Source organism: Rhynchophorus ferrugineus, unplaced genomic scaffold (genome assembly GCF_030347505.1).
Source record: "Rhynchophorus ferrugineus isolate W39M unplaced genomic scaffold, kcgeb_rfMv2 rfM5, whole genome shotgun sequence".
NCBI lineage: Eukaryota > Metazoa > Arthropoda > Insecta > Coleoptera > Curculionidae > Rhynchophorus > Rhynchophorus ferrugineus.
The window spans coordinates 7,055,797-7,069,300 of record NW_027472584.1 but is presented as its reverse complement, the minus strand read 5'-3'; the positions used below and the strand labels follow the sequence as shown (position 1 = coordinate 7,069,300).

General features: G+C 32.1%; 1 protein-coding gene across 1 annotated transcript in view; it reads left to right on the top strand.

Moving 5' to 3' along the window:
- Positions 1–7,934: 7,934 nt before the first annotated feature.
- LOC143197617 (zwei Ig domain protein zig-8) overlaps positions 7,935–13,504 on the top strand; it is a 653,866-nt gene continuing 648,296 nt past the window's right edge. Inside the window, exon 1 of the mRNA XM_076406184.1 lies at positions 7,935–7,984. Coding sequence (XP_076262299.1) covers positions 7,936–7,984 — 49 coding nt within the window. The 5' untranslated portion in view covers position 7,935. The remainder of the gene's footprint in view (positions 7,985–13,504) is intronic.

Genomic DNA, 13,504 nt, shown 5'->3' with positions numbered 1-13,504 from the left:
ATCAACTTTTTTTCCGTATATTTACGTGTTTGGTATAATTAAGAATTACGAATATAATTTTGTAATATAAACATAAAAAAATGTTCGTTGTGAACTGTGGTCAAGTAGCTTGTAATCAATCAATACTTTTAGAAGTTTTGCGGAATACATTATATCAAAATGCTCTATATATTTATGCATATAATTATGTAATCGATGGTAGTGTTAACTGACCAGTATTCTTTGTGTAGTTTGAAATATAACGTTTTCTTTTAATCGATGTGAAAAAAGTCCACTTATTACACCAGTAACTCCAAGAGAATTAACCAATGAGATAAAAATAATAAATTAATTAAGTAAATAATAATGAACTTGAACTAAATAAAGTAACCGAGATTCGATTTATCACTGGAGAAATCCTACAACAACTGCCTAGAAAAACCAAGAAGCATCCATAAAGAGACTACAGGCAGCTAGCGATAAACTAATAGACTTGACTAAACAACGGAGAATATAATCAAATGAGCTAAAGTTTGTTCCTATTAATTTTACCAACAAGAGCTTTAGCAAACCATCAGTATTAAAATTGAATAATGTTAAAGTACTGTATGTAAATAGCGCTAAATACCTAAGCATGACACTAGATGTTAAATTAAAATGGATTGAGAATGTCAAGAAGAAATTAGCTGAACTGAAATTAAAATATAAACAGCTGTATTGGCTTCTTGGAAGAAAATCCAAAATGCCTATCCACAACAAGATTCAGATCTACGATCGGGTGTTCAAACCATTATGTCTATGTGGCATAGAGCTATGGGGTTCAATACGGGATATCAATGTGAATAAGATTCAAGTATTCCAGAATAAGGTATTGTGTAACGCAGTGGACGCGCCTTGGTATGTACGTAATGAAGATTTGCATCGTGACTTGGAAATTTCTAAGCTGGGCTGCAACTCCATCAAAACCCAGAGGTGCTTTTGCATAGTCAGCTACTGCATGTACCATACTCTGTTTGTAGACTGAAGTGGACTAAACCCTGGGAACTTGTGTTATGTTGCATGAGTGAAGGGGTGTAAGGTGCGAGAAGGGAACTATAGATTGTTGCTGGATAGCCTATAGTGTGTGGATTTATAATGGTAATTGTAAATTAATAATTGGTTTGGGAAGCCAGTTTCAATAATAATGGTTCTTTCATTCAAGAAAAAACCATTTGTATAATAACAGTTCAATACGGGAAAATGCTGGTTATCAAATCTAAACTAAAACGTTTTCTAAAAAACTTTAATATATTTTTATCGCGATTTACTTGTGACTTTCATTTCTTTGAAGCACTCGCCGTTTCTTTGTCTTAGAACAAGACGCTTAAGGAAAAATTCCTTTTGGTCAAAGGTCTCAAATATAGGCCATGCCTTTGAGGGAAGAGGTCTTTTACTAGATAAATGTCGTTTTTTATTGGCCAAAAAATCTATTGAGTAAAACGTATTTTTCGGCTGTTGCAGCGAAAGTAAATCTTTATTTAAAAATAGATATGTACTTGCTTATAAAATGCTTTTTTAATTTACTACATTTATTTTATTGTATCAGGTCTATGCATTAATTTTAAGGGTTTTACAACAGATGGTGTTACTGTGCATTAAAACGCATGTAACAGGTCAATTGAAAAGTCCCCGGTCTGAAACATAGATGGCGCTAGTAGAATTAAATCCATATGTTTTTTAGTTAGCCCTAACCCTCAAAAGATACATGTAAATAATAAATTTGACAGTAGATCATTAGTTTGTGAATTATAGCATTTTGAGGGAATCAACTTTGTTATTGTGAAAAAAATGGATAAACCGTAATTTCGCGTGTTGATAAAATATTGCTTTTTGAAGGGACAAAATACAGTTGAAGCAAAAACTTAGCTTGATGCCGAGTTTCCGGACACTGTCCCAGGAAAATCAACCATAAAGGATTAGTATGCTAAGTTTGGATGTGGTGAAATGAACACCGAAGACGGTGAACGCATTGGACGAAACCGACGAAAACATTTAAGAAATCCACAAAATGATTTTGAATGACCGTAAATTGAAATGAAATAGAAGACGCTCTAAAGATATCAACTGAACGTGTACATCATATCATTCACGAATATTTGGATATGAGAAAGCTCTGTGCAAAGTGGGTACCGCGCGACCACTTTTGACCAAAGACAACGACAAGTTGATCATTCGGAGTAGTCATTTTACTCCGAAGTCCAATCGACTTTCATCCGAGTGGACTGCACACGATGAACCCGCTCAAAAGCATGGGAAAACACAACAGTCGGCTGGCAAGGTTATGGCGTCTGTATTTTGGGATGTGCATGGAATAATTTTCATTGACTACCTTGAAAAAGGAAGGACCATCAACAGCGACTATTTCGTAGTGTTATTGAGCTGTTTGAAGGACGAAATCGCCGAAAAAGGGCCGCATTTGAGTGCTGTTTCACCAAGACAATGCACCGTGTCAAAAATCTATGAATTGGGCTTCGAATTGCTACTTCATTCACCGTATTCTCCAGATCTGGATCCCAGCGACTATTTCCTGTTCTCAGATCTCAAAAAAATGGTAACTGGGAAGAAATTTTCCTCGAATGAAGAGGCGATCGACGAAACTGAGGCCTATTTTGAAGCAAAGGGCAAATCGTACTACAAAAATGGTATCGAAAAGTTGGAGGGTCGCTATAATCAGTGTATCACCCTTGAAGGGAATTATGTTGACTAAAAAAACTAATTTTTCAAAAAAAATATTACTTGCTATGGCAGGCCGGGTACTTGTTAAATTGACCTGTTACCTGACATTTGTAACCAACTTCATGTTGAAGCCTCAGTTTAATTTTGTTGAAGTGTGAACAAAAATGTTTACAGTGCGGTAAACATGTTTGAATTTGTAGCGAATAAATTGGGTTTGTGGGAAGTTTTACTTGTTTACGTTTAATTTGAAGAAAAATGTAGTTGAATGTCACCGCATGCTGTGTGAAGCTTATGGCAATCATGCTCCATCGATTTCAACATCGGAATACTAGTTTCGACGTTTTAAAAGTGGTAGTTTTGATACCGAAGATAAAAAGTGTTTTGGACATCCATAAAGAAAAGACGATTATTTGAAGGCATTACTGTATGAACCCACCAGTGCGTGAAAAACGGCCGAAATATGAGAAAAGATACAACAGTGTTATTTTTAAGCATGACAACGTTCGAAACCATCTAGAAAAACTTGTAAAAACATACTTGAAAACAATAAAATAGTAAGTGCTATCCCAGCCGGCGTATTTTGCAGACCTCAATCCGTCTGATTACTACTTTCCTACATATGATCCGTAACGTGTCTCACCAGCGCCTTACTTATTATGAATATACCAAAAAATGGGTCGATTCCTATGGGATACCCTCAAGAAATACATCGGTATTTCGAGACGTAATCCGTAAATTACCTGAAAGTTGAGAGAAAGTAGCGACTGTCGATCGACAATACTTTAATCCGTGAAAATCCTTTAAAACTAATTTATAGGCCTAATATTACTCATTACTGGTTAGCGAAATATTTATTAAACGTCTAAAGAAGAAACTGTCTCAATTTTTTTACGCTTTTTAAATGTAATAAATTTCATAACAAAAGTTTTCGATTATTCTTTTTATTGTGGTTATAAATTACGGTTTATAGTCTTCAAAATACCTAAATATATCGTGGCAGTTAGGAATAAATGGGAAAGTTACGAATATTATCTGTAATTAGCTTTATTCGAAAGTTTGGGTAAAATTTTAATTATTTGTTTACGTAACTCATGGCAATTGTATAAGAGATAATTCATATAATTTGACAAGTAATACGTGTTTATTCTAATTTAATTATTTGTGTAAAAGTCCTTAATGTGTATTTTAAAACATTATTTTTTTAACTGATATTTATATAGGGTATCTTTTGGTTTATTTTTAAAGCGCTTAATATTTTAATATTGAGAATATTCTAAAGCTTAATATTGACGTACATATTAATAACACACTTCAGCTGTAGGAAATAATTTGTTTTTCTTTTGAATCACTTCAGGAAAATTCAGAGTGTTTTTCTAGATTTGAAGTTTTGAAAACCAAAATGTGGCGTCAGAAGAAGTACACATAGTAAACAGTGTGTTCTACGATATGCAAAGTAATTTTTGTGTCCTTTTTAGACCGGTTTTCGCAGTTCGGTTTTCATTTTATGGAAATATGTTAAGAAGCAATTTTACATTAATTATCTACAGGCAGTTGATTCAATCAAGAAATATATTGTCTAACGTCTTTGTGAAATATGGCTCTAAATAATTTACTATATGTTGCAAAATTGATTTACGACAATGAGTTAGTGTTTAGTCAACAGCGATAGGTAATCTAGTTACAGTTCTTTTTCATAAATGATCAAAAGAATGAACATTATATTATCACGAATTTCCTTTTTTTTATTTGTTACCCTTAGTTATCTGCCCAGTGGACAATAATATCTTATGATCATATACTCTCATGTCGCTATCTCTCTTATCCCTTCATTAAGTGATTTCCTGTGTAAAATAGTTTTTTCTAAATTTTAATCTTAAGTTTATATACCCAATAATTAGATTGGATAGAATGCTTTGAATTACACTTCTTATTTGTTCTAAAGGGATATCCGCTGTAATATTTTACTAAATACACAGTACGAAATACCAGCAATGGCATGTTAATTTTGTAATCGTTGAATGATGGCTACATTGAATTTGCTAGCAGTACCCCATTGTTCGGTTTTATATATATTATTGTTTCCTACAGATCGTATGGATCTTGTTATCTAATGATAATTTAGATTTGCGCCCGATAAGCCAATAATACTTGATATAGATATAGTTTATATATAGTTTGAATATATTTTAGCTCTAAATGCTAGGAAAATAATTAATTTATGATACTGCGCTTAATGTTATTTCGGTTATTAGATCATATATCGTAATTAATTATTGAATTGCTCTTATAACAATTTTTGCCATAAGGCAGCTCATTTGAAATGGGACACATCTTAAGTAAACAACAATAATATTTAAACATTTATAAGTTCAGTTTTAATGCCAAATTATGAAAATAATCTACTGGATGGTGTACCCTATATTTATTATTGATTGATATTTTTGTATGCCAAAATATATTCTCTAAATTTACATGTAAAGTGGTAGTAGACTTCTGTCGAATAATATTTGATCGAAATTTAAAATTACTATTTTTTAATTATGGTACTACTTCTACCGGATATCTTATGAAACTTGTTGAATAATAAGCGAATTTTTCTCTCATACCTTGTCGAAAGTTTTAATGAAAATTCTAATTTCTTTTTTAAAAAGATTGTCTTTAGACAAGCAATAGGTAATTTGTTGACTTTTAATAACTTCACTCTTATTATTACAACTTTCGCAATTTCAAAATCAGAATTTTAATCCCTAAAGGTTTTATTTGAAGGTATAAATATTTAATTATTATTCTCTTCAATATACATTATTTTCTTATCAACAATCTTCTTGTTGCTCTTTCATAGCTTGTTGTCTAATTGTTGAAACCACGTCTCACATGTTCTTATGGTAAGGGCATCCTCATCGTAAGTTTCTATCAGCAAGGAATGATTTTTAGCGACATTTTTCTTTTGGTGAAAGAAGAAAAAAATGCATGCCGCAAATGCGCGTTTTCTGTCACAAAAGTCGACATTTTTAAAAATTATAAATTTATAATACTGTTATTTTGGCGGAACGTAAGTCATGTAATTTTGAGGCTAATATCAATAGACTAAAATGACATATGCATTAAATCATGACTTTTCGTACTTATGGCTGTGAAATCTCTTACAAAAACAGGAAAAACGATAGACCTAGTAATAAAGAATTGATGTTGAGGTCAGTTTAAATAAGGCATATAGTCTCTGATTTCTCTGTGGTAAAGCTCTTTTAAAGTAAACATTTCTGCTTATTTGTATGCAAAGTTAAAAACTATTGTTCATCGCATGTTCTTAATCTTATATTATCACAAAAAATATATGTAACACACCCATTGTACATACTATAAAATTATTATGTAAAATTTGTCTTAAGTATTCTTTGTCAACTTGTATTTACAAGATCTTGACGTAACGAATAATATAACCACATTGCTGTTTATTAATCTTTAAGGATATATAACATTTTATATATTTGATATCGTAAATCTAAATTGACTTTATAAAAATATAGAACTGTATTTTAAAAAAGTCTACAAATTGTTGGGTTGTTGATTGTTAGAGAATACGTCGAAAGCAGAAATAAAAAGAGCAGCTCGCAAATAATATTTTCTCGTGGTTTCGTCAAGGTCTCCATTTTTTATTGTTCTTTTTCTTATTGGATATGAAGAAAATCACTTTAAAAACTAAACCTACGGTTGAATGGAAATACGGAAAGCACTTTATGGCGGAATAGAAAATAATGAGCTTGTCTAAGGATGGTATGTGATAAGTTGTTTTAAAGTAGAGAATGACAGTACAAAATACAAAACGTAACTGAAACCGATATTGACGATGGTCTCAATTTATGAACCTTCCATCGCACAAGGTTTTGTCTCTCTTGTAACAATGAAAAATTTTCGAGATATATCATAAAACATTTGATAGATATATTATTTTTAATATAAAGTCTAATTAAGTGTGTGTATTTAATTTTAATGGATTTTTAGTGTTGTGAATATATTCTAGTTACCTTTCTGGAATTATGAGACGAGAGAATTAATATCCTTCATTGGTTTTTTAATTTGTTAATAGGATTAAAGACACATAATTTTATTGCTGGCAGCTAACGACTAATGATTGCTCAATATCCTATTAATAAATAAATATTTTGTATATGTAAGGTGTTATTAATTTTTTTTGTGAATGTTTAGATAAAAGTTTCATATTTTCAAAATGATTTTGAATGACAGTAAATTGCAATGAAATAGAAGACGCTCTAAAGATATCAATTGAACGTGTACATCATATCATTCACGAATATTTGGGTATGAGAAAGCTCTGTGCAAAGTGGGTACCGCGCGACCATTTTTGACCAAAGACAACGACGAGTTGATCATTCGGAGTAGTCATTTTACTCCGAAATCCAATCGACTTTCATCCGAGTGGACTGCACACGATGAACCCGCTCAAAAGCGTGGGAAAACATAACAGTCGGCTGGCAACGTTATGGCGTCTGTATTTTGGGGTGTGCATGGAATAATTTTCATTGAATACCTTGAAAAAGGAAGGATTATCAACAGCGACTATTTCGTAGTGTTATTAAACTGTTTGAAGGACGAAATCGCCGAAAAAGGGCCGCATTTGAGTGCTGTTTCACCAAGACAATGCACTGTGTCAAAAATCTATGAAATGGGCTTCGATTTGCTACTTTATTCACCGTATTCTCCAGGTCTGGCTCCCAGCGACTATTTCCTGTTCTCAGATCTCAAAAAAATGGTCGCTGGGAAGAAATTTTCCTCGAATGAAGAGGCGATCGACGAAAACCGATATTGACGATGGTCTCAATTTATGAACCTTCCATCGCACAAGGTCTTGTCTCTCTTGTAACAATGAAAAGTTTTCGAGATATATCATAAAACATTTGATAGATATATTATTTTTAATATAAAGTCTAATTAAGTGTGTGTATTTAATTTTAATGGATTTTTAGTGTTGTGAATATATTCTAGTTACCTTTCTGGAATTATGAGACGAGAGAATTAATATCCTTCATTGGTTTTTTAATTTGTTAATAGGATTAAAGACACATAATTTTATTGCTGGCAGCTAACGACTAATGATCGCTCAATATCCTATTAATAAATAAATATTTTGTATATGTAAGGTGTTATTAGTTTTTTTTGTGAATGTTTAGATAAAAGTTTCATATTTTCATAATAGTAAAATTAATATTTGTTTTCAGGATAATGAATTTCCGCATCATATTGCTGTGGCTTTTCACTAACCGACTTAAAGGTAAGTTTATTTTATGTATCCCATATCCCTGATATTGTTATTTTATCTGGCACTATATTAATTGCAACAATAATATCCTATTTATTTAGGTCAATCTATTTCAGTTAAAATTCTGACGTAGACCATTTATATTAGGTTCTTAGGTTAGGCATGTATTCAGTTTTTTTCAGCTTAAATAAGTCATTTATTGAGAAAAATGTACAATTTATATTAATAAAAATATCTTTCATAATTTTCTGCAATTTTTTGGTTGGCAACTTTATGGCCGTGAGTGTTCCACTCTTCGGTGTGGATATAGATGCCTCCACTGGACTAACCTATAACTACTTTTTGTGATTGGGATTGTCGTAGCGTATCTTTTCGTCAGTCGCAATACGTCACAGAAAAGTCACAGTCTTTTTGTCTGGCAACCAATAAAACCGCAATGTTTTCCGGTTTTCCTTCTTTTGGATCTTTCATATCGCAAATAAACATCTAAAAACATTTTCGAACTTTTTCGATCCTGCAGGGTGTTCCTTGTCATTGACATCAAAATCACCGCTTTCCAATCCTTCAATCCAAAATCAGTAATTAAGATATGACGGAGCAGCATTATCATAATTTTCTAAAAGTGTGTAGCGACCTTGAGGCATGTCAAATTTTACATCGTGGAATAATATTTTTTTTACCTCGGTCACATAATGTAAACACCACTGTTTCATTTCGTTTTACCTCCATTCACCGAGCCATATCATTTACCCTAAACTGGTGACCCCGACGTGATCTTTAGCAAAATTGGGTTTGGACTCGTGAATGGAGGGTACGTGGAACATGGTGTTTTACGTGACCGTTATTTTTTTTTATACATAATTTTCAATAATTTTAATTCGATTTTTTTTCTGTTTTACTTTTATTCCTTCAACATTACATTCATTCAAACATTTGTTCCTCATTAAATTTTATTTTATTGCTAAAACAATTAACCTTAAATTTCATTTAATTTTTTTATAATTTTTTGTCCAAATTTTATTTCTTTCACAATCTTTTGAACTCTTAGAGATTTTTACATCACTGCTTAATCATCAGCGTCTCGGCTAAACATTTCTTTCGGCGCTATGTTTAAATCATAATGTCTTCCTTCGCTCGCCGCCTCCGTCATAATGGCGGACATTTTGATTTGAAACGTTTTGGGCAGCTTCGGTCGGATACCGTCGTTATTTGTTTTTTCTCAATTACCGTAACATATTTGACTACGGAATAGTCACAGAACAGCTCCAGAAGCTAGGTACCGATTGCAGTCACCGTAGACACGCCATGTCTTCGCCGATGTACCAGAATTGCCAACGTCTCGTCATCGAAGAAAATAAGCTACCACATCGTCGAACAAGCGCAAATCCCTCAGCGTCGTTTACGGGAGTCCTGTCCGAAAAATAACTTGTTTTCAGCGTATTTGACGGTCAACAAAGTACCCAGAAATATAATCCCAAATGTTGAACACGGGTGGGGTACCAGCAGCGACAACTAGAATACTATAACGAATAGCTGGCAACCGCTGGACGTTTATCTGGGATTTTATTGAAGGGTATTTCCATCATTCAGTAACCGACCATCGTTTGGTTCAGACGTGCCACCATCGACTGTCCAAGCCTCGTCACCAGGTAACACCGCTACCATCCGTTTTATCTAACTTGTATTTTCTATATTTTTTTTATCTTGCCAATAAATTCATTTCATCCAACATTTCATTTCGATTTACCTCCATTCACCGAGCCATATAAGGAACCCTACAAGTGTTTCATTGGCTTCAGCAGCAGATTTATTGAAATCAAACAACAATAGTTTCATAATAAGCGTATGTAAACCCTGAATATCTCAATAATACACAATATCTGTTATTTCCGTTGATATTTCGTATTTGTAATAGATATAGCTATAAAAATCCTTGCAAATCTAATATGTTTAAAAAACATCGCGAAACGCTGATTACTTTTTTTAGATCGTGTTATTATAAATCGATAGTAAAATTGCGATTCCTCTAAAACTATAACAACAAAGTTATATTACTGTTTATAACAATACTTGAAAATGTCCTGCTTTCAAACCAGTAAATTGCCTAGTTATCAGTGAACTTTAGAAACTAAATTCCGTCCAATTTAGTTGTCACAATAACTAGCAACAATGTATAATTTAGGTGATGCAAAACTTTAATTATTGCTTTGAAACAAATTAGATTAGTCCGGATTGGAATCTTTCAATATGTCCATACATTTAGCATATACAAGCACGTATATTTTTGATTTTAATTAACCGTTTTTATTTCACATAATTTTAATAATTGTTCTACTAAAATTTTGCTTGATAATATACGTTCTACTGATGTAGCAATCCCCCCTTTTAATGGCGGCTTTTTATTTCTATAGAGCGGCAAACGTTTGAAATGATCCATAATTCGTTCAAAATTACCTACATGAAAACTAGTAAAGCACCTCCATACCATTACCAATCCCCCATCAGTTTTTACAGTAACTACGGAATAAAAGCTTTCAAATCTTTTCCTTAATAGTTAAGGACGTACTTTATTCCATTTCAGTCAACAAATTAGGCTTGCTCTTGTCATATAAAAACTTCCTGTTCTTTTAAATAACTAGCTATCATACAGATACATAGAGATATATAATTAATAGAATATTATATGAATCATATATAATATAAATTCTTTATTGACAAATTGAGACAATGAAATAAAATACATGAAATAAGTAATATAGAGATAACAAAAAAGAATACAAGAACTAGAACGACTAAGATTAAGAGTCAAAGGCATATATATTACAAAACAAATGGGTATGGACACAACAAAAAACAAAATGTATATGGTAAAAATAATAGAAAAGGTCATAAAGGAAAAGCATGGAGCAGTCTTAACACTAATTATAAAAGTAAAAGAAATATAATCACACAACAAGTATAATTTAAAAGGAACTCGACTAAGAATTTAGGTATATTTAGGGAAAATAAAATAGTGAGACCAGAAAACTACTAAGACTATATAGTAAGTAGGAGGATGAGGAAACAGAGTAATAAATTTGAATAAAACTTTAATTATTAATTAAAATGATAGTGAAAAATCTAGAGATAGATCAAAAGAGGAAAATTGAAGACAGGGTAAGGGTAGATAGGGAAAAGCAATGAGAAAATGAAAAGAGGGAGACCGAAGAAAATAAAAATATGAAATAAGAAAACAACGAGAATAAAAGTGGTTACAGATTCCACTAACACGGTTCACAAAAAACAGTAAAGGCTTTAACAGAAAACCAAGAAAATGTATTAGAATTAACTTAAAGCCAGAAATTATAATTATGGATGATGATGGAAAATGCGAAACAAGATATGAGGGATCCGGATGGAGGAATAATGAAAAAAAGAGTAATATATAATATATAATCAATCCATTTTGGATTTAAATTTTGGCTATGAAAATTAGAACTAAAATAGCTTCAGAGCATGAATCATCAACCGAAGCGAGTGGTAGTCACAAGGAGCAATGTTTGATGTTTGAAGGCTTTTCATTTTTTGTGTGTGATTTTTTACATCTATAATGACAGTTTGTAGGCGTAGATATTTTTAAATTATTTAATTGATGGTGACTTGTTCCATTTTACAGAATAGGTTTATTTACGCACTTAAAATTGAGAGAAAAATATGCAAAACAAAAAACAATTCTCGATATCTTGCTATTGCATAAATATAAGAACGTCGAAACACTACAGCTGTTCGACCACTGTGGACTTATCTTCAGGTCGAATAGTGAATTATTTGAGAAATATCTACCGTGTTTCAAAACTACGTTAAGTATAGGTCTGAAATAGCTTGTTAAGTTTAGGTCTTAAATATTTGATCTGGGCTTTAAGAACAATATAAATAATTACTAGATAGTTGTAGTTAATAATTAATTTTAATATTTTGGATTTGCAATTGTCAGAAAATGCAGGGATTTTGACTGCTCATTGTAAACATAACATCGATAGTACGGGTTGGAGCACTTTTACAAGAACTCCAAATTCCTACATAATTATTTCAAAACATTTTTAGGTTAGTTATAGATATCGAGCGACCTTCCATATTTTAATAATGTGGTATATTTGTAATTCACGTATTATTGTCATCTTTTCTTTAAAATAGAAACCAGTGGTCTAAAATCGTTTAAAAACGATGTCTGCTAATTTTATGATAATTAATCAGACTTACTTCCGTAATTAAATACATTTCCTATGTTTAGATTGCATTTATATTGGATTAATAGCTGGAGAAAGTATGGACATATTTAAAAAATGTTCTGTACTATTGGAGAGGAACAGATAAAAATTTATTCATTTGTTACTTTGACCGAAGTAAAAAAAGAAATAAAAAAGGGCATTAGTGCAAAAAATATTCCTGGTTTTGCTCTTATTAGTGGGAAATTGTTAAAGGATCTTCCACGCAGTTATGATCATCAACATAATAAATGATTCATTCAGACTACAATATGTAGCATAATTGTGGAAGGTGGTTGAAGTAATTAAGATTCCTAAACCAGGAAAGCTTTTTACCTCATGATACAGCATTTTAACGGCCACTATTCCTATTGCCGACAATGTCCAAATTATTTAAAAATTTTTATTGAAAAGGATAAAACCAATTATTGAGAAGTATCATCTTATTAGTTATCGTCGATTTGGTTTCAGTATACAACTATCCTTGAGTTTATTCTGCAATATTGCCAAAGCTTCCGATAAAGTTTGGCATAAGGATTCAAAATAAAAGATCAAAATTGTTCTCCCTAAGCAATACTCAAAAATTTTAGTCATATATAACATAACTGACTGATATTACAAAGTCAAACAATAAGATGCATATTCTAAAATGAGGAAAATTCAAGAAGGTGTGCCACAGAGGGGCCAGTCCTATATTTGATGTACAGTCGTAATTTGCCTACATTAAAAAAAAGTTATTGCTACATTTACAAATGACACTGCAATCCTACCCATTGGAGATAACAACATTAAAATACAATACCGTATAGAATAATGGCATATCAAAATGAATGAAAATAAATCAGTGCATACTGATTTCACCAACAAAATAGTCAAGCACAAGTATATATAAATCAGCAGTCCGTATGGAAATACAGCCATATATCTTGGCATGACAAGCCAAAGCTGGAGTACAAAAAATGCATTGGTTATTGGGTACATATACAGCACTGTCAGTAATAAGCTTTCGCCTTGCCAGCAAATCTTGAAACCGGTGTGGTATGGTGTTCAACTCTGGAGTTGTACCAGGCAAAGCAATGAAACTATCATTTCAAGTTTCCAAAACAAGGTATCGCGACGTAATGTTGATGTTCCATGGTACACTCTACTCTCTGACAATCTGTATAAGGACCTGAAGGTAGAAACGGTCGATAACGTTATCAAGAACTAGGTCTAAAGACATCAACACAGGATCCGTCAGCATATCAATGTTAAGGTGGTGGTTTAGTGAACCATTTGGTCTTATTCA